We start from the raw sequence: 21973 nt of genomic DNA on the forward strand, positions 1-21973 counted from the left end.
GGTTCTAGGTTATCTCCATACATGGTGCTTAGAGTTTCAGTCTCAGAAAAGACCCCTGTGCCCAGATATTTTGGTTCTGTTGCCCTCTTTGTGGGCTCCTGTCCTCTCCAGGTCTTACTATCTCTCTTACTTTCCAGGATTCTCTGAACTCTGTCCAAAGTTCAGTTAAGAGTCTCAGCATCTGCTTTGATACACTGCTGGGTAGAGTCTTTCAGAGGCCCTCTGTGGTAGGCTCCTGTCCTGTTTCCTGTTTTCTCCTCTTTCCAATGTCCATCTTGTTTGTATTTCTGAGTGAGGACTGAACATCTTACCCAGGGTCCTTCTTCTTGCTTAGCTTCTTTAGGTACACAGATTTTGGTATGTTTATCCTATGTTATATGTCTAATATCTACTTATAAGTGAGTATATACCATGCGTGTCTTTTTGATTCTGTGATACCTCACTCAGGATAATCTTTCCTAGATCCCACCATTTTCCTACAAATTTCATGATTTCCTTGTTTTTAATTGCTAAGTAGTATTCCATTGTTTAAATGTACCACAATTTCTGTATCTATTCCTCTGTTGAGGGGCATCTGGGTTGTGTCCATCTTCTGGCTATTACAAATGAAGCTGCTACAAACATGACTGAGCAAATGTCCTTTTTGTGTACTTGATTATCTTTTGGATATATGCCTAGGAGTTGTATAGCTGGATCTTGAGGAAGCTCTATTCCTAATTGTCTGAGAAAGTGCCAGATTGATTTCCAAAGTGGTTGTATTACCCATATACTCCTGGGTATGAGGTCATCAGTGGTTCTCATTAGTGTGACTCTTTAATAGAGTTTAACTGGTGTGACTCTTTAATACAGTTCCTCATGTTGTGGTGACCCCCAATCATAAATTATTTTGTTACTACTTCATAACTATTACTTGGATAGTGCTATTAATTGCAATGTAAACATCTGATACATAGGATATCGTATATGTGACCTCTCAAGGGGATGTAACCCACATATTAAGAACCACTGCTCTAGTCCCCCCTATCAGTGGACCTGGCAAGGGGCATGGTGGAGATGAGGGAGGGAGGGACTGGGAGGGAATGAGGGATCAGGACACAGCTGGGATACAGAGTTAATAAAATGTAACTGATAAGAAAAAAATAAAATTCAAAAAAAAAAAAAAGAACCACTGCTCTAAAGCACAGTGGTCCTCCTCCAGAAGCCATGAGGTTGAGATAGAAGCTCAAGAGCCCCAACTCTTCCAGCTGGAATGTTAACTGCTTTGATTTCGTTCCAGCACCCACAGCTGCTAAGAGTTCATGAGTACTGTGGCCCTGTCATACACAGAAATCACAGTTTCATTCCAAATCTCTCCAGTCTCTGGCTCTCAGAATCTTTTTAGTTCCTCTTTCATGGGGTCCTTGAGCCTTGGTGGTAGAGAATATATTTATAAACATACTATTTGTGTCCGAGCATTATACAGACACTTATTCTCTATAATTTGACCAATTGTGAGTTTCTAAATAGACTGCTGTCCACATCACAAAGAAATTTCCATTATGAGGTTTACTATGAGCTATACTAATTTATTGGTACAGAGATGCATATTTATAATGCAGTTTGGAATTAGATCCAATTTTTAAAAGCTATAATAAAAGTTGCTAATATCATTATTGTAAGAAATTAATGTTTGTACCACAATTTCTGTATCCATTCTTCAGTTGAAGGACATCTAATTTGTTTCCAGATTCTGGTTATTATGAATACAGCTGCTATGAACATGGTTGAGCAAGTGTCCTTCTTGTATGGTTGAGCATTTTTGGATATATGCATTATCATTATTATTATTTACAATTTATTTTCTTTGTATCTCAATTGTAGCCTCCTCCCTCATTTCCTCCCGGTCCCACTCTCCCTTACACATCCTCCCCTATCCCTCTTCCCTAATCCATAGATAGGAGAAGTCCTCTTCCCCTACTGTCTGACAGGTTCCATCAGGACTACCTGGATCCTCTTCTTCTGTGGGCTGGCTAAGTTGTCCCATCAGGGAGAAGTTCTCAAGGAACAGGCAACCAAGTTCCTAGTCATTGGGGAAATGCAAATCAAAATGACTCTGTGATTCTACCTCACACCCATCAGAATGGCTAAGATGAAAAACTCAAGTGACAATGTGCTGAAGAGGATGTGGGGAAAGGAGAATGCTTCCCCACTGCTGGTGGGATGTAAACTTGTACAACCACTCTGGAAATCTATCTGGTGTCTTCTCAGAAAACCAGGAATAGTGTTACCTCAAGACCCAGCTATACCACTACTGGGCATATTCCCAAAAGATGCTCAACCATACAACAAGGACATTTGCTCAACTATGTTCATAGCAGCTTTATTCGTAATAGCCAGAATCTGGAAACAACCTAGATGTCCTTCAACAGAAAAATGAATACAAAAATTGTGGTATTTTTATACAATGGAATACTACTCAGCTATTAAAAACAAGGAAATCATAAAAAATAGATGGAACTAGAAGAGATCATCCTGAGTGAGGTAATCCAGAACCAGAAAGACACACATGAGATATATTCGCTTATAAGTGGATATTAGCCATAAAATATAGGATAAACATACTAAAATCTACAGACCTAGAGAAGCTAAACAGCAAGGAGGACCCTAGGAAAGATGCTTCATTCTCATTCAGAAGTAAAAATAAGAGAAGATCTCAGATATTCCAAAGGCATTTTCAGAATGCAAATGCAACAGGATCACTCTTAGATATTACATAGGCTTGACAACACACTTTTTTAGATTATTTTTATTTTTATTAATTACAGTTTATTTACTTTGTATCCCCCCTCTAGTTCCCTCCCTCCTTCCCTCCCAATCCCACCCTTCCTCTGCCCCACCCCTGTTCCTCTCTGAGTCCACTGGTAAGGGAGGTCCTCTTCCCCTTCCCTCTGATCCTAGTCTATCAGGTCTTATCAGGAGTGGCTGCGTTGTCTTCTTCTGTGGCCTGGTAAGGCTGCTCTCCCCTCAGGGGGAGGTGATCAAAGAGCAGGCCAATGAGTTCCTGTCAGAGACAGTCCCTGTCCCCCTTACTATGGAGGCCACTTGGACACTGAACTGCCATAGGCTACCTTCGTGCAGGGGTTCCAGGCCATTTGCATGAGTGGCCCTTGGCTGGAGTGTCAGTTTCAGAAAGACCCCTGTGCACAGACTTTTTGGATCTGGATAACACACTTTTTAAGATTAGCATCCAATCAGGTAAAAATAAGAGATGTGTTACCCTGGAAAGGAGAAGAATGTCAACAAAATGACACATGGTTGATTCCTGGAGAAAGTTAATCTTCCTCACTAACCTTCTTATTACTTCTATTTTAGTATATTTCCTTTTTTTCTACTAGTCACAAACAGAACTCTTGAACTCTTTACACCCCTCTACAAATAGCTACTTTGGCTCCAAGGAATAGTAAATGACAGTAAAATCGTAAGAGCACAGGCAAACAGAGCCTTCACAACTGCCCTTTGATTCGCTTCATCATTTTGCTCGGCATCCAAAGCCAAGTGCAGCAATACATTGTGTAAAGGGCATTGTAAACTCTCCAATGGTCCATCCGAGAGAACAGAGCAGGAAACAAATCTGAAAAGTAGAAGTTGAGGCCCAAACTGAGGACATTCAAGATAGCTCAACTTGTAAGATTAATTCAGACACAATAGGTCACATGTATGACATTCAGCTGTTAAACTATGCATTAAAATGGGCATATATAGTGTTTATTGGTTAATTATAAGCCCACATACAAATCTGTAAGTCCAAAGACAAGATAAAAAAAATAATTTGAATTAAAAACAAAATAATATTTTCTATATGACATTTATCTGAGCATTCAGACTAAATATGCATTTTTGAAAATAATTATAGGTTGTATCCAATAATTTAATATGTAAAGAAGAGAATTACGGAGGTTCTTAATTTTCCTTAAGCTTTAATCCTTACTAACCATATGACCTCAATTAATTGAACTAATTACTCTTTTATGAATAAAAATAACACCTAAAACAGATCTTATGCTCTAATTTTTTTTTTCTATTCATGGCCTATATTATATGTGAGAAGCTGGAGGTATCACTTTATTATGACAATCTGTTCATTCATATACATGCAAATGAAAACATTCAATTTACTTCTATTCTTTTCAAGTCAGTTTTCAGTGACCTAACAAAATCAGGAGCTACAAATGGCTTCGTTCTCTAGTGCCTGGATTCACAATGATAAGAGTGTTGGCCTTTCCAAAGATAAGTTATATAACATTTGTGCTAACAAATATACATTGACAAAAATATATTTCTTTAGAATTATTCTGAATAAAGCCTGTGACAAGGAAAAAGTACATACAATATTTAAAAACGGATGTCAAAAATTCTAATAAAATGTTAGAAAATCAGTAGCTAAAGTAAGTAATTGCAGAGAAAGTTTTTCCTTTAACAATAATTTTCTGGACAAGCAAGATGACCCATGGGTTGAGTCCATGTGCTTCTAAGCCTGACTATCTGAATTCAACTCCCAAGACTCAGATGGTGGGAGAAAATGAGTGACTCCCACAAGTTGCCTCTGACCTTCACATGTGTTCCATTGCTCACTTCCACACTCAAACACACACACTCAGACACACACACTCAGACACATCCATACCCAGTTCCTAAATTTTTCTTCAAATTATATTCTAATGAAATATTACTTGTTGCTTACAAATGAAAAATATAGAAAAACATTCTAAAAAATAGAAACTGGGCTTGGGAGAGGGTTCAAGTGGTGAAGAGCACTTGTTCTTGAAGAGGACCCAGACTCAATTCCCGGCACCACATGATGGCTAACAACCATCCGTAACTCCAGTTCCAGGGATCAAATGACCTCTTCTGATATCTACAGGCAACAGGCATGCACGTGGTATACAGATACACCTCATACACATAAAATAAATCTAAAAAGCTTTTATTTTTTTTAATAGAAACTACCAATAATCTCGCATTCTAGTCACAACAATGTAACATCCTGGCCCACTTCCTTTTCAACCTTTTTTTCATTTCTTTGCATGTATACTTTATTAATCAAATATCTTTCTAAGATGTGATTGTAATGATGACATAATAATCTATTACAAACTGGACTTATTTATGTATAAGTGGCTTATTTTGTTAATTGTATGCTCTATTGTTATGCCTTAATTTTTAACATTGTTTTAAATAGCACTATCTCTTTTATGTATAGATTTATACGGAACTCATACTGAGAAAACAACTGAAAGGAAAAATCAGAACGAAATCTGAGGATATATTTCAAGGTTTTGGTGACATTTCCAAATTGTCCTCCAAAAATCTGTACTGATTTCCATTCTCCCGAATGGCCACAAGATCATCCCGATAGATTAACTGATTGATCATCTTTGTTAACTTAATCTAAAGCAAACAAAATCGTGGGTTATGGAGAGCGCTTGGGAGAGATAAATTGCTTGCTTTGTAAGCATGAAGGCTTGAGTCAGGATCTCCAGGACCCACATAAAATGCCACTCCTAATGTTCTGGAGAAACAAGCAGCTCTGACGTCAGCTTCTGGCTTCCACATATGCCCCTACAGGGGCAAACACACACACACACGCACACCACACATGTGTATCTATCCTATTTTACTTTTCACTTCTTTAGTTATTTGTGAAAGTCAAGGCAGACTACACCGAACAGTTACGAACACTGTCATAAAGAATTTTCTCAAAACACTTCAAAATGATTTTACTTCTTTCATTTTTTTTCCTGCTGTTTCTAGTTCTCTTCCTTTCTTTCCCTTCTTCTGTAGTCTTTCCAGGCATGCAAAAAAAACCTCAAAATTTCATTTTTCTGTTAGAGGAATCTGAGTGGGTCTGGCCAACCTTGTTCCCAGCCCATTTCATTGCTTTGCCTGTCTAAAATCACATGCTTCATTTCTTTGTTTAGTTTCCTTAATGTGCAGAATGTTCAAGTCTTGCCTCCTTTCATAATCTCCCTTATTCATTTTAATTTCTTAGGTATTCTATGAGTAAGAAATCCTATGATTTCACCGATTTTTCAAAATGAAATTTATGGCAATCACAAGACCAAGATAATTACTATATTTTAATATAATTTTGTTTCATAACATATTGCCCAAACTTGAGAACTGGCATAGTAAAAGTTCATATTTAAAAACCTGGAATATATTTTTGGTGAAAGGTTATAATTTAACATTCCTCCACCTGAGCATTTTCCACAATCACTGGGCATTCAGACTTTTAGACGGCATGTAACCTTGACATTTTATGAGCACGTGACTTCGCAGAATGAGCTGGTTGAGCACTATAGAAAAACTATTTTCCTTTTCTCTCCTCAGGAAAGGCACCTTTCTACTACCATGTCAGCTTTAAGGTTAACAACATTGACTATGACAGCAAATTTGCAAAGTCATATTCTGAGGAATACATGGACCTAAATAAAAAGGTTGTTTCTTTGGTAAGTTGAATGGTGGTTGTTGTTTTCCTCTGTGCATTCCTAAAAGTGTTAAGACTCTAGAAGTCACCTTTCAAGTTCAAAACAGTTTCTTATCAATAGCAGGGTTCTAGATTATATGAGTCAGTCCATTCATGCAGTCCTCTGAAAACTTGAACAAGGAAATATGCAAAGTAACATATTTCAAAAACCCTAAGAAAAATGGCACAGAAACAGAATGGGGTATTGGGTAAACAAGCAAATGTATATAATATGGTTATGTGAAAATACCACAATGAAGTCAATTATTTTATACTGTGACTATTACCAATAAAACAATAAAATACAAAAAGAGAGAAAGAAATGGACTCAAGGGCTTAGTCAATTCCAGAGTTAGTGCTTTACTTGTTTTATGACTTTAGCTCCTCAATTTCCCTTCACCCTCAGCTTCTTTACCTGCATGTTATATCACAAATGCCAACATAATAACGTAATGCTGACATTACAAAACATGAGATGACATAAGCCAAAGTCCTATTATTTTGTCAGTCTTAAAAAAAAAGGATAGCCTTAATCTATGGGTCATTAAGAGTTGGTCTAATATTATATCCATTTAGCAGCATAATAACAGTTGATTCTCTTCTAGGATTTATGATCTTTCTAGTCATAGGTTCTTGGGCCAATGATGATGCCAGGTATGGGTTTCGTCTTGTAGAGTGGGCTTTAAGTTGTGGTTACTCCCATGGCATTTATGCCAATATTGAGTTTCTAAGAAATTATCCTAAGACAAGCTCTAACTTCAGACCAATTCATTCAGCTCAGCCCCTGATTACTCTCAAACAGTGGTTCACAAACTTTTTAACTCTGTGAACCTTAGAGTTCCTCATGTTGTGGTGACCTCCCCCAACGAAAAACTATTTTTATTGCTACTTCATAACTGTAATTTTTCTACAGTTATGGATCCTAATGTAAATCTCTGATATGCAGGATATCTGATATGCAAACCCCTGTAAAAGGGTCATATGACATCCCCCGTCAAGGGATCATGACCCACAGATTGAGAACCACTGTTCTAGAGTAACTGGCATAACTAATTATTGCATCATCCTTGCCCTTTAAGCGGTGATTGTGATATTTTCCTTTAGGCTTAAGCAACTTTGTTCGAGGCTTCCAACACATCTGGTTGAAAACAACTTATACCAAATATACGATGTGCAATGTCTTATTTATATACTTGCCTTTCTTTCTGTTTTCATTGAATATAATAATGCCCCATGCAGTACAGATATTACCATATATACAATGTTCATGATCACAACGTGCTGATAATACCATGTACCCAATGGAGTTACAAATCATCAGACAAATCTCACAGTCACTACAGGACTCTCTTATTCTAATTGCCACTATATAAATCTTTCACTGTCTCACCCTAAAATAATATTTTCAAGAGAAATTCTGCTTTGCCATGCACTATAAAGGAAAGGTCTTGATAGAAAGCATTCTCAAAGTGCATATTTTATACAGTTCTCTAAAGGCCAGTTCACAAAATCTCCATACCTTCCATTACTATTTTAAGCTCTTCAGCAGGTATAATATCCAAGTATGATATGTAAAAGAAAAGAAGTTCTAAGAATAATTAACAATGGGCAAGATCGAGGTAATATAATTAGCTTTATTAATTTACAGTATAATATAAGTACTTATATGTCAATATTTAATCCTCAGAATGCCCCAATGTCATATAAAGAAACTGAGACACTAAGAGATTAAGTTGCCCGAAGTGAAACTTTGTGAGGTTTTTTTTTTTTTTTCTGGTCCTCTAAAGACCACAAAAATACTACAAAATCTTGAGCACACTTCAAACTGTAAGAAGTTAGGGCCTCTGAAAGACTCTGCGCAGCAGGGTATAAAAGCAGATACTAAAGCTCATAGACAAACTTTGGGGAGAGTAAAGGGAATCTTATGAAAGAAGGGGGAGATAGTAAGATCTAGAGAGGACAGGAGCTCCACAAGGAAAGCAACACAACCAAAAAATCTGGCACAGGGATCTTTTCTGAGACTGATACTCCAACCAAGAACCATGCATGGAGATAACCTAGAACCCCTGCATAGATGTAGCCCATGGCAGCTCAGTTTCCAAGTTTCCCTAGTAATGGGAATGGGGACTGTCTCTGACATGAACTTAGTGGCTGGCTCTTTGATCACCTCCCCCTGGGGGGGGAGCAGCCTTACCAGGCCACTAGGGAAGACAATGCAGCCACTCCTGATGAGACCTGATAGGCTAGGGTCAGAGGAAAGGGGAGGAGGATCTCCCCTATGAGTGGACTTGGGGAAGGGCATGGAAGGAGATGAGGGAGGGAGCATGGGATTGGGAGGGGTTGGGGGAGGGGACCACAGCTGGGATACAAAGTGAATAAATTGTAATAATAAATAAATAAATAATTTTTTAAAAAGAAGTTAAGGTAACCAGATAAATAATTCAATGTGTTTAATAAAATGCAATATCATTTTTACTACATAAATGCTTTGGGTTTATAGATGGTCAAAACACTCATATACGCACTCAGCCAACATTCTACACTAAACCTTTACTGAAGTATCCAAGAGTCAGGTACCTATCAGTTAGCCAAACAACCAGAACATTCATCAAGTAAAACTCCCAAAACTAACCAGAGCATATGCCTCTTTTAGATTCAGCTTATCAAATGACAGGTTCTTTATGGGATTCATATGAATTAAAAATATATAATTTTAAAAACAATAATAATAAAGTAAATAACAATAGTTCTGTTCCATTTAATATAGGTTAGCAAATCTATAATTTGAGTAAGAATTACGTTAGCATTCATTCAGTTCCATGTCCCTCAAAATGTTTCAGAAAAAAACAGTATAAACTCCAAGAATCTTAAATTCAGATATTACTCAATGTCTGTTTTTGAAACATAATATTTAATCTGATACATTAAATAGAAATCATTCCAAATTAGGATTCTAGCCATAAAAGAACTGAGGTAATTCAAATTTAATCAAGAATGCATCAAACATTAGGGCCTTATTATTTATATTTCAAGTAACTTGAAGTTTTCCTACTTTCATTTCTTTTTTTTGTGATAAACTTTCATGACCAACAGCAACTTGGAGAAGAACAGGTTCATCTACAGTTCCAGGTTATAGTCTATCATTGTGGGAAGTCACACTGACAAAATCTGAAGCAGCCAGTCACATTACATACACAGGCAAGAGCACGAGAAAGCTACCACAGCCTACATGTCACTTGCTGACCTTTGCTCAGCTTGATCTCTCCACTCCCACACCTCAGGATCCACATCTCAGGAAGAGGGAGGGAGAGCAAGGGACAAAACAACAAACACACAAACAAAAAGAGAGAAAGAGCCAAGAAAAAGCAAAAGAAACACACACATCCCATAAAAATATACAACTGGAAACCACAATATATATAAGAAATGCTACCATGTAACTGTCAAGAAAGGTAAAATAATTCATATTTATCCCAGCAGTTCAGGTGAGTACCCTTCCTCCACCTCCATCAACAACATTTTTTATATTACTTCTTGGTAAATGTAGTATAAGAATATTAATAATACTTTAACATGTAAGATTTTTATTCTATTCAGAATTTAAAAACATAAATTCATATCTCAAAAATTTTTAAACTGTGTTATTCAATTGATCTACTAATTTTTTTTGAGACAGTCTCACTACCTAGCCCTTGCTAGCCTACTAACTCACTTTGTAGACCAAGCTAGCCTCAAACTCAAAAACTTTTGCTGCCCCTACCTCCTAAATTCTGAGATTAAAGACATGTGTCCCCATGCCTTGCTGAACTATTAAATTTTTAATCTGAAATTTTTGTTTTTCAGTACCAGGCTTTTTTTTAAAATTTCTCTATTTCTAAGTATTGTTAAGTGTCAGAGGGTTTTTTGTTTTTGTTTTTGTTTTTGTTTTTTTGCTTGCTTTTGTTTTACAGTTTTTGCAATTATTGTTCAAGTTGCAATCATTTCTCTAGCAGCTATGTTTGGCTGAACACTCAATCTGCCTTATGTTCTCGGCCTTCTGGGCTCCTTTATTTTCATTCTTGTCTTTCTTTGTTGGCCATTTTCTTGTCATCCAAGGCAACCCCATGAGATGGAAAGGGAGATGTTCTTTTTTTTTAATTTTTAATTATACTTTATTTACTTTGTATCCCCCCTCTAGTTCCTTCCCTCTTCCCCTTCCAACCTCTCCCTTCCTCTCCCTTCTCCACACACTCCCTTCCCCAAGTCCACTGGTAGGGGAGGGTTTCTCTTTCTTCCTTCTGATCCTAGTCAATTAGGTCTCATCAGGAGTGGCTGCATTGTCTTCCTCTGTGGCCTGGTAAGGCTGCTCCCCCTTCAGGGGGAGGTGATCAAAGAGCAGGCTAATCAGTTCATGTCAGAAGCAGTCCCTGTTCCCATTACTATGGAACCCACTTGGACACTGAACTGCCATGGGCTACATCTGTGCAGGGGTTCTAGGTTATCTCCATGCATGGTACTTGGTTGGAGTATGAGTCTCAGGAAAGACCCTTGTGCTCAAATTTTTTGGTTCTGTTGCTCTCCTTGTGGACCTCCTGTCCTCAAGGGAGATGTTCTTAAATCTTGCCAGATTAGTTTGGTACAAAGGCATTCTACTGTCCACACCAAGGCCCCAGAAAGAAGCCCCTTGCTCTGTTTTCTGCACACTGCTCTGATGGAAGGAAGCCTCACCCTCACCTTGCAGTCCCTTATTGGATTGGTTGTTTGGTTGGTTGTTTGGTTGTTTGGTTGGTTGTTTGGTTGGTTGGTCGGTTGGTTGGTTGGTTGGTTGGCTTTGGTTTTGTTGGAGTTGTTTTTGAGACATGTTTCTGTAGCCTTGGATGGCTTGCAGCTTGCAATGTGGCCAAGCTGGCCTCAGCTCCTTATTGGCTTTTATGGAACTATAGAAAGTTCCAGAAAAGACCAGAGTCGGTTTCATTCCTGGATATCCACAGGTATCTTGAGTCTTTCAAAGGGCAGAAAGTTCTCAGGATTTTTGCCTAACCTGTGGGAAAGAAAGGTTTTTTTGTTTTGTTTTTTCATCATCTTAACATTTTATTGACTCTCATAAAGCCAATTGTATCTTTTCTCATGAGAGGTAGATACCTTGAAATTGGGAATAGAAGAACACATAGTTACTTTCTGTGTTCATGGTCTCTGAATGTGTAGTACTCACCAGTAACATCTAAAGTAATTCGCCCAGAAGGCCCTATGAAATGGCATCCCTACATGCTTGTGCAAATACAACTTATATGATATCTCCTTTGTCACCTGAGACACAAATCTCTCAAATACACCAGTCTGTTCTTACCTGAGACCTTCACAACTGTTATTTCCTGTACCTAGAAAACTACACTCTTCCCTTTAATTTTGACTTTCCATCTTCCAGGTTATATTCACATATCCTTTCTTCAAAGAAGCCTTATCTGAATGAGGCCTGAATCATTCCATCTCATTATTTAACATTTGTCAGATCAAACCTATCTCAAACCACCATACTTACAAGTTTATTTCTTGCTTAATCAACTGTCTTCCTTCATGTAGTCACTTAAACAGTATGACAATTTTGTTTATAGTTCAGGTCATAAGATAAAAAAAATTACTGAATAAATGCATATATTCCAATTCTTGGCAGCAGGAAGACATATAAATGAAACATTTTGTCAGTTCCATCATGATGATGCTTACAAAGGCTATATTTGCCAACATGCAAGCTATAGCAGGTGAAAATCTTGTCTAGTGATGTTGAGGATTCTGTTGTAAGAACCATCCATTATATTGGATATCCGGAGAGAAAAGTAATTGAAAAGTTATTCTTACATAAGATTTCTCTTGAGACTTCTTCGTATAGCCTTGCATTCTTCTAGTTTTTAATTTTTGTGAATTTCATACATGAATACTATACGTATATAATTTTCACTGTTCCATACTCTCTCCTCGCTCTCTGTGCCCCCCATACCCTGTCAAATTCAAGACCTCTTCTTTAGTTTTGTTACACACACACAAACAAACAAACAAACAAACACACACACAACCTATTCAGTATATTTGGTATTCCTATTTTGTTCATGTGTTTAGTACTGACCACTTGGGATTTGATAACCTGTCAGGGGTCTTATTCATAGAGAAAATTGATTCTCCATCTCTCAAAAACCACTGATTGGCTGTAGGTTTTCATCTAAGGGTGAGAACTTATAGAAATGGCTCCATCCATGTTTGCATGTTGACTTGTATGGTCATTATGCCGGTGTTTGGGTGACCATCTTGTTGCGATTTCACAAACTGTTAAGTCTAAAAGTATTTTGCAAACAGGCATCTTGATCTTCAAGTTGTAAAATTTTTCCATACCTTCTCCTGCGGTTTTTCCCTAAGATTAGGTTTGTAGTGCAAACAAATCAGCTGGCGATTGGGCATCCCACTGTCACTTATTCTCTGCATGTTGACTAGAGATCTCTGCAGTAGTCTCAATCTGCTGCAAAAAGAAGTCTCTTTGATGGGGGTGAGAACTTCTGATACCTGTTGACATATGGATAAGTAGTTAGAATACAGTTAGAAATTATATTCGTTTACAAAAATGATAGTTTTGTGATAGTAGTTTCTCCTCTAGAGTCTATGATCTCTATAGCCATCAGTAGTTGGCTAGGCTTACAGTAGCAGTCATGAATTCCCTCATTCTGAGTGGTCCAGCTAGACAATGGTTGGCTAGCCTACCCTAAGATATAAGTGCCACCATTGGGGATTTCTTGGCAGACCAGTCTTGTAGTTCCTAGGCTTTACAGCTAGGTAGGACAACTGGTTGCTCTTCTCCCTTGGCAGCTTGTATAGAACATTCACATATTATGAGCACTAATCTTTGGGGAGGAGCCTTGCAGGTTAGTTTTGATTTCATTCTTCTAAGTCCTATGTCGAAAGAGACTGTGTCTGTGGCAATAGACTCTCCTCCTCAAATTCTGGGAGGCAACCAATGACAATGACAAAAGCCTGTATTGTTTGGAGAGTGTCTTAGAACAACAAGAGACTGACTAACAACTCAAAAGAAAGTTTCACATGCCTAGGACTGGGGTTTCAGTTAGATAGTCCAGAGCTCAGGGCAGGGAGGGGCTACAACGTCAGCCCATGTGGATGTAACTTCAGCATATATAGTTTAAGCATAAGAAAGCTTATAAAATGATGTGTTTCCCTGTGGCTTTTTCAAACATTGATAGTGTTATTTTTTTTCCCTATATCCATATTACCCTCCTTCCCTTTCCCTAGTTAAAGTATGCCATCCCTTTTTCCTTTCATACTATCTGTCCTGCTATCTCCCTCTAAGCTCATCAACAACATATAGTTTAAAAATGAAAAAATGGATTGCCATATAGGCATTACAGGTCTGCCACAGCACACACACATTCATACACACACACTGCACGAGTGCACACATGCACAATTTAGAAACATCTCTATGCACATTACTGCTTGCTTTTATTACAGTGATATTTAATACAATTTGCAGATGGAAGAAAATTAATCTATACTGGTCCACTGAATTCACCACTTCAAAATCAATATTATAGTTTATCATGCTGCTCTTCATGATTTGGGAAGATATGAACATTTCATATTTTATGAAATATAGAAATAATTTAACTGCAGTCATTCAAAAATAAGTAAAATTAGACACATTTGGCCATATGAGGTCAAGCTAGATAATGGATAGTTTGTTTTACCATTATTTACTTTTAGGTGTGCCAAGTTTTCTACAGTGATAAAAATGTTAAAAACAAGGTGAAACCATGTCATTAACTCATTTTCTTTTTAATAGATGAATGAAACATTTCATGAATCAAAACTGAGGAAACATTACGTCAAATCTCACACAGTCCAAGTAAGGTATGGACAACATCATGAGAAGCAGTTTTGATCTTTACCTTTACATTGTTCTTCAACAAATTGTGTTTCGGTTAAAAATAAAATTTAATGTAGTGTAGCAAATCCCCCTCTGCTTCATATATGTAAGAGAAATCCTTTGTTATCAAATGATTACAGACTTGTACAACCACTTTGGAAATCAATCTGGCACTTTCTTAGATAATTAGGAATAGCGCTTCCTCAAGATCCAGCTACACCACTCCTAGGCATATATATATATATATATCCAACATATGTTCAAGTACACAAGGACATTTGTTCAACCATGTCTATAGCAGCTTTATTTGTAATAGCAAGAATCTGTAAACAACCCAGATGTCCCTCAATGGAAGAAGGGATACAGAACTTGTGGTACATTTACACAATGGAATACTACTCAGCAATTAAAAACAAGGAAATCATGAAATTTGCAGGGAAATAGTGGGAACTAGAAAAGATCATCCTGAGTGAGGTAGCCCAGAAGCAGAAAGACACACATGGTATATACTCACTTATAAGTGGATACTAAACATATAATATAGGATAAACCTACAAAAATCTGTACACCTAAAGAAGCTAAGCAAGAAGGAGGACCCTGGGTAAGATGATCAATCCTCACTCAGAAAGACAAACGGGATGGACATTGGAAGAAGGAGAAAACAGGGAACGGGACAGGAGCCTACCACAGAGGGCCTCTGAAAGACTCTACCCAGCAGCGTATCAAAGCAGATGCTGAGACTCATAACCAAACTTTGGGTAGAGTGCAGGGAATCTTAGGAAAGAAGGGGGAAATAGTTAGACCTGGAGAAAACAGGAGCTCCACAAGGAGAATAACAGAACCAAAATATCTGGCACAGGGGTCTTTTCTGAGACTGATACTCCAACCAAGGACATTCATGGACATAACCTAGAACCCATGCTCAGACATAGCCCATGGCAGCTCAGTATCTAAATAGGTAAAGGGGAACAGGGACTGTCTCTGACATGAACTCAGTGGCTAGCTCTTTGATCACCTCCCCCTGAGTAGGGAGCAACCTTGCCAGGCCACAGAAGAGGACAATGCAGCCAGTCCTGATAAGACCTGGTAAGCTAGGGTCAGGTTGGACCCTAGATAGGGGAGGATGTCCTTTATCAGTGGACTTGGAAAGGGGCATGGAAGGAGATGTGGGATTGAGAGGGAATGAGGAAGGGGGCTACATCTGGGATACAAAGTGAACAAACTGTAATTAACATTAAAAATAAAAATTTAATTGAATAAAAAATATCTACATTTAAAAAAAAAAGAAAGAAAACAAGTACGAGGCTGGAGAGATAGCTCAGCAGTGAAGAGCACTTATTTTTTCTCTTGCAGAGGACCCAGGTTCAGCTCCCATCACTCATGTGGTAGCTTACTAACATCCATAACTCCAATTATGGATGATAACTCCAATCCAGGAGATCCAATACCCTCTTCTGAACCCCATGAGTACTGCATGCACATGGTTTACATATGTACATGCAAGCAAAAGACTCATACTCATAAAATAAATAAGTACAAACAAAAGCGAAATTGAGTAAAACCACAACTGTTATTTCCAGTTTATTTGAGGTTACAAAATCAAAGCATAAATGAAAACTTAGAGTATACTAAAAACTTTTTAACTGACTGAGAGAGATTCATTAACAGAGGCTCTGGGCTCAGCCTGGTGACCCAAGTTCCATCCTAGTATTCCAGAGAGATTTGCCACTAGAGAGCTGTTCTTCGCACGCCAACACACACACACACACACACATTAAATAAATAATTTTCATTTTAAAATGAATAAATGATCACAGGCAGAATGTCTGGATTTATTTTGAAAAATTATTTGGAGGGCTTGTAAACATATTTAAAAACTCGATTCAATATCACAGGAGGAATATTTCACATGAAAGTAGACTTAGGGCTTTTGTTTAAAAATCAAATTCTAATACCACCCTGGTCCTCCACCCCACATGGTATCAATAGTAAAAGGCTGCTGTGTCATAGCAGAACATTCTTGTAATCCATGACTGAAAGGCTAAGGAGAGGAGGCAGTCACAATTTCCAAGCCAGACAGGGTTCCATATTGAAATTTTCTCTCATTAAAAACTACATAGATGAGGGGGCTAGAGTTGGGATACAACGTAAATAAACTGTAATTAATATTAAAAAGTAAAAAACTTAAAAGTACATGGATAAAACAAATAGATAAATAATAAATGGAAAAACTCGTAGGTGTTTAGCAGTTTGCAACAGACTCTTAACATTCAAATCCTGCATGAACAGTGCATCGGTTTCCTTCCCTCACAGTTAGGGAGCCTATGGAAGTAAGGTTTCCCAGCTCTGCCCATTGTCAAGATGATCACACACATATCGATAAACAACAAAGAATCAGGGGGAATTGGTATGAAAAGAAAGAAGCTGGAGCAGAGAGAAGTTCACATATTTGAAAATGTGGAGGTTGTGTCTCTAAAAGTCCGCCCTCTCTGACAAGGTGGTTCACAGAAAGGGGAGTTGGTAAAGGAGATATATATATATATATATTTGCCACAGAGAAATGGATCTCAATGAACACCAGCTCTTCTAAAACTATTTGCCACCTATTTGCACAAAAACTGTTTTCTCCACCTGACGAGATTTTTAAACCCAAAAGGAAATAATGTCCAGGATATCCAACCAATAAGCTTAGAATGGAGCCAATAGAATTTAGTTTTTAAATATGTATTAATGAGTTATCATTAAAAAATTTGAGTTTTGATGAGCATTAAGAAGTATCAGTACAAATAAAATACAATTACAACTCTCATTACTAATCAAGAAACCAATTAGATAATTAAATTGTCAAGTAGTGCCTATGAACATATAAAGTATGTAAAATTGATAATCTAGGCACCAGAGAACTTTAGTTTCTAAATCCAAGCATAACAGTCTCATAGACAAAAAAAAAAAAAAAAAAAAAATGAACACATTTTATAGTGTTGGACCCCACATGGGAGAAAAGCTGTGATCTTGGGTTAGAAATCTGAGTTCAAGCAAAAGTGGGAGCCCTTTACTTAGGTCTGTCTCAGAAATGAAGTCAATGCCCATGGAGGCACAATAGTTCCCTTTGCTGCCTTGTGAAAAACCTAACTCAAGGTTATGTGAACACAGAAGAATAAAACCAAACTTCACATTTCAAAAGATTCTTTAGGATTAGTTAGATCTGACAAGCTCTCAAAGACAGGAGGTTCTGAGGAAAATTGAGATAGCATCCAAAAATGAATTGATCAGTCATTTGTGTAGGGAAAAACATTCTTGAAATGTAGTAATTCCATACGCCTATGAGAACAATCACAACATTCCGAAAAGTTTCTAAACTTTCATGCTCCACAGAAATAACCAGCATTCTAAAAGTACATTAAACCTAGCTCTTTATATATGTGATGATTTAAATGTCTATAAACTTAAATTTTCCTTTTATCCCCCTAGATATATTCAAAATAAATACAATTGGAAGTCAGCCTGGATATATTTAAGGCTCAAATTTAGATTAAAATTAATCAAGTCTATAACACATTAAACTAACTTTTCTGATAAGGAGTAACATAGAAATACTGTTTATTTAAAATATCATAAATAGAAATTTTTTGTAGTCAATGAGAGAGTTTTGGATCTAAAACATTGTTTCCATTTTTGTTCACACATATTGTGAAGGTTTTTGAAGAGATTGTTACTCGGGATCTTCTTAAGTTACCTAGAGTTCTAGCTTGTTGATTTTTAGGTGCATATGTACAGATAAGTTCTAGGAAGACATTCTAAGGCACAGGAGTAGAGAGTCATATAGACTGAGCCTTCTCTAGAGTGAGTTACAGTTGCTCCCTTGTAAAATATATAATTTATGCATTTGCATCTTCAAGTCAGAATGACAAATTAAATGAGGTTACTCTTTGTTAATACTCAGTCCTGATAGCTAGCAGGTATATAGATAATGGCTCACTCTTGCAAACCTCAACTCCATTTAAATCAACAACAAAAACAAAACAAAAAAAAAATGCTTCATTTTCACCTGTTTTTCTATTTATTATTTTCTATTAGATCTTCCTGCAGAGTCCTTACTAGATTCATAATACATAAATATATTTATATTAATGAATAATTTTCATTCACCATTATGATATTAAAAATTCTTCTATATCCATTAATAAAAAGCCCTTAATCTGTAATGACTGAAAAAAATAATTAAGATTATTATTGCATTTTGAGGATGAGATCAAGAAACAGAATGAGAACAACTTGCTATATAACCACAGTGGCCAATACTAGATAAAAAATTCAAACTCCGTTTCCCTGGATCTAAAACTGAAAAATTTGTTTCATTATATCCATAAAATGTTGTTTGGAGGGACTGGACGGTTGACAAAGCAGAATAGTTCTATGATACTGTTTCAGCCTCTCTTCACTATCTGCCAACTCCTGTCACTAACAGTGACGGGGGTTCTATCCCAAAATAACAATCTGCTTCTCTGTTTATGTTTTTACAGCAAAGCCAATGGGAAGGTGGTACTACATGTTGTGCTGAAATTTAAAGCTTGTTATGAGAATAATGTAGAAAAGTTCTGGAACAGCATTGAGACCACTTTGTATCAGAAGCTCAAAGGCCAAACTGGATTACTTATAGATCCTTCTTCATTTAAATTTTCAGGTAAGAATATATATGACATGGAATGACTTCCATCTTTTAAGCTGAATAGGGTGCTTTGTTATGTGTGTGAAGCAGAGTTTCTTTCTTTAAATATTATGCTACATAAAATGATAGCTATTTTTTGTGCTCCATGAAAGTAACCAAAATCCAAAATAACATATTTCTTTTTGGGTTAAACACAGCAGCTTAAACCGTGGCTTACTCTGTGGTCATGATGACCCCTTCTCTTCTAATAATGTCAACAATCTGGATGGCCAGGTAGACATTTTTAAAAATTAAATTCCCTTTTGACATACATTTAATGGAACTTGTCTCACATGGTCACATATAATCTGAATCTTACTCTTAATGAGAACACAGTTTATCCCTGTTACTAAGAGTAGAAATAATGTGGAGTGTGATAAAAATACAGGCATCTCTAGGACAGGATGCCAGTCTCTACTACGAATTATGTGATAGTAATAATGCAGGTGCTGGAGAGATGGCTCAGCAGTTAAGAGCACTGTCTGCTCTTCCAGAGGCCCTGAGTTCAATTCCCAGCAGCCATAAGATGGCTGGGTCACAACCATCTTTACTGGGTGGGCCTATATGCACTCCTTTGGGCATGCAGGTGTACATGTAGCTAGATCACAGCTATACATTAAATAAATCTTTACTATAAAAAAAGATAACGCAGAAATTTTTTAGACAGAATTGAAACCATTTTGTATCAAAAGCTTATTCATGGGTGGAAAAGTATTACTTTCTTTACAGGAAGGACTAAAAAATTGGGGTCTGGGGGCCCTCAAACAAGCATTCCTTCTCATTGAACAACAAAGCATCAAAAAGCAAAGTGTAAACATGCTTCTCCTTGACAAGAGGCCATCCTTGCTGAACTGTGACTTCCCTGAGATCCTGAGATGTCCCCTGTCACATCTTCCTTCTCATCTAGCTCTATACATAGTTCCTTAAAACAGCAGGAAGAAAGCAGCCTCCCCACTTTAGAGAACCTCATATACAAAGGTTTACTTGTAGAAACTCATTGCTACATACTACATAAACACAAGTATAAAAGAAATATTTTATTTCTGGCCTCCTTCCAAATTTTAAAGTAGTACACAAGATCTCAGGGAAATATCTGTTCTGTGGTCTCTTGCAGACAATGGATTTTTCTCGGGACTTGTGTTGAAATTTGAGGCTATACTATTTTCAGAAGCAGTTAAATAAAGTAGAGTAAGTATAGACCGTGGTCTGGTATCGTCTTAAGTTTTGGAAACTCTATCCCTCCCTGTTCATTCTTCATCAGAAGTTAGGTGCCTCATAAAACTGAGTGAGGTTTCACCCATGTAGTAGCAAACCCAGCAGCTGACAAAGCCATTCTAACCACAATGAAACAAGTTACTACAGGGCTTATATGCATCCATGACAGCCCTCACCAAGATAACCATTGGTCAACACGTAAGTAGGTCTGTGCCATAGGGATCTGTGAAATTTATTTGGCAACCAAGTTGCTGTTTCAACACTTTATTAAATACCATGGCTTCTTATGATGACTAGTTAGCTCAGTTCCTCACAACAAATGTGTCAAGGCTTTCAAATACATTTTCATACATGCTGCTTATTATACAGAAAAGTCTCTACATTTTTAAGACAGACTTGCCTGCCTCTGGCCACAGCTGGTAATTAAATGAATGGCTGGTTTTTAGCACCAATATCCTACAATGTGACTCGAAAAAGAAAAGTAACATAAAGTAGTGGTTGAGATCACAGATTCTGGATGTGATTCAAGATTCTACATTCACCATATGGCTTGATATTTAGATTTTTCAGTTTCTATATATTAGCTGCATGACTTTGAGGCATTTACTTAACATTTGAGTGTCTCTGTCTAACCATGGCATAACAGAAATGAGTATAAAATTGTTTAAAATACTTCTTATAGCTGTTACGGGAATTTCAGAGAACTGATACATTATAATGAACTTAAATATTTAACAAAATTATTATTCGTTACTGAGGTTTAACATAATTATTATTAGTTACTGAGATATTTTTATCCAGAGAAAACAAGACCATTCAATATGTATGATTTACAGTTTGGAAGTTGTCCCTATTGTTGTAATAAAACACCATAGCCAACAGAAACTTGGGAACAAAGGCATTTATCTTTCATTTTACAACTCTCAGGTCATACCCCACTGTAGAGGGAAGTTAGGGTAAGAACTCAAGACAAGGGGGCTGGAGAGGTGGCTCAGAGGTTAAGGGCACTGGCTGCTCTTCCAGAGCTCCTGAGTTCAATTCCGAGACACCTGTGTAGGTGTCTCTACACAGGTGTGTAGGGGTCATCAGAGCAGATGCTGAGACTTATAACCAAACTTTGGACAAAGTGCAGGGACTCTTATGAAAGAAGGGGGAGATAGTAAGACCTGGAGAGGACAGGAGCTCCACAAAGAAAGCAAAAGAACCAAAAAAATCTGGGCACAGGGGTCTTCTCTGAGACTGATACTCCAATCAAGGACCATTCATGGTGATAACCTAGAACCCCTGCACAGATGTAGCCCATGGCAGTTCAGTGTCCAAGTGGGTTCCATAGTAATGGGAATAGGACTGTCTCTGACATGAACTCAGAGGCTAGCTCTTTGATCACCTCCCCCTGAGGGAGAAGCAGCCTTAACAGGCCACAGAGGAAGACAATGCAGCCACTCCTGATGAGACCTGATAAACTAGGATCAGAAGGAAGAGGAGGAGCACCTCCCCCATCAGTGGATGTGGGGAGGGACATGGGTGGAGAAGGGGGAGGAAGGGTGGAGTTGGGAGGGGAGAAAGGAGGGAGCTGCAGGAGGGGATACAAAGTGAATTCAAGAGAATCAAGAGTATGACACTGGGCTCTTTGTTTTAGGTC

At 37.5% G+C, this 21973-nt stretch overlaps 1 protein-coding gene across 1 annotated transcript in view; it reads left to right on the forward strand.

Moving 5' to 3' along the window:
* LOC129692909 (transmembrane protease serine 11C) overlaps positions 1–21973 on the forward strand; it is a 48224-nt gene that overhangs the window by 7099 nt on the left and 19152 nt on the right. Inside the window, exons 3-5 of the mRNA XM_055629451.1 lie at positions 6370–6488; positions 14325–14392; positions 18932–19092. Of these exons, the coding sequence (XP_055485426.1) occupies positions 6370–6488; positions 14325–14392; positions 18932–19092 (348 nt within the window). The remainder of the gene's footprint in view (positions 1–6369; positions 6489–14324; positions 14393–18931; positions 19093–21973) is intronic.

The sequence above is a fragment of the Psammomys obesus genome, unplaced genomic scaffold (assembly GCF_907164565.1).
Source record: "Psammomys obesus unplaced genomic scaffold, mPsaObe1.curated_primary_1811, whole genome shotgun sequence".
NCBI classification, from domain to species: domain Eukaryota; kingdom Metazoa; phylum Chordata; class Mammalia; order Rodentia; family Muridae; genus Psammomys; species Psammomys obesus.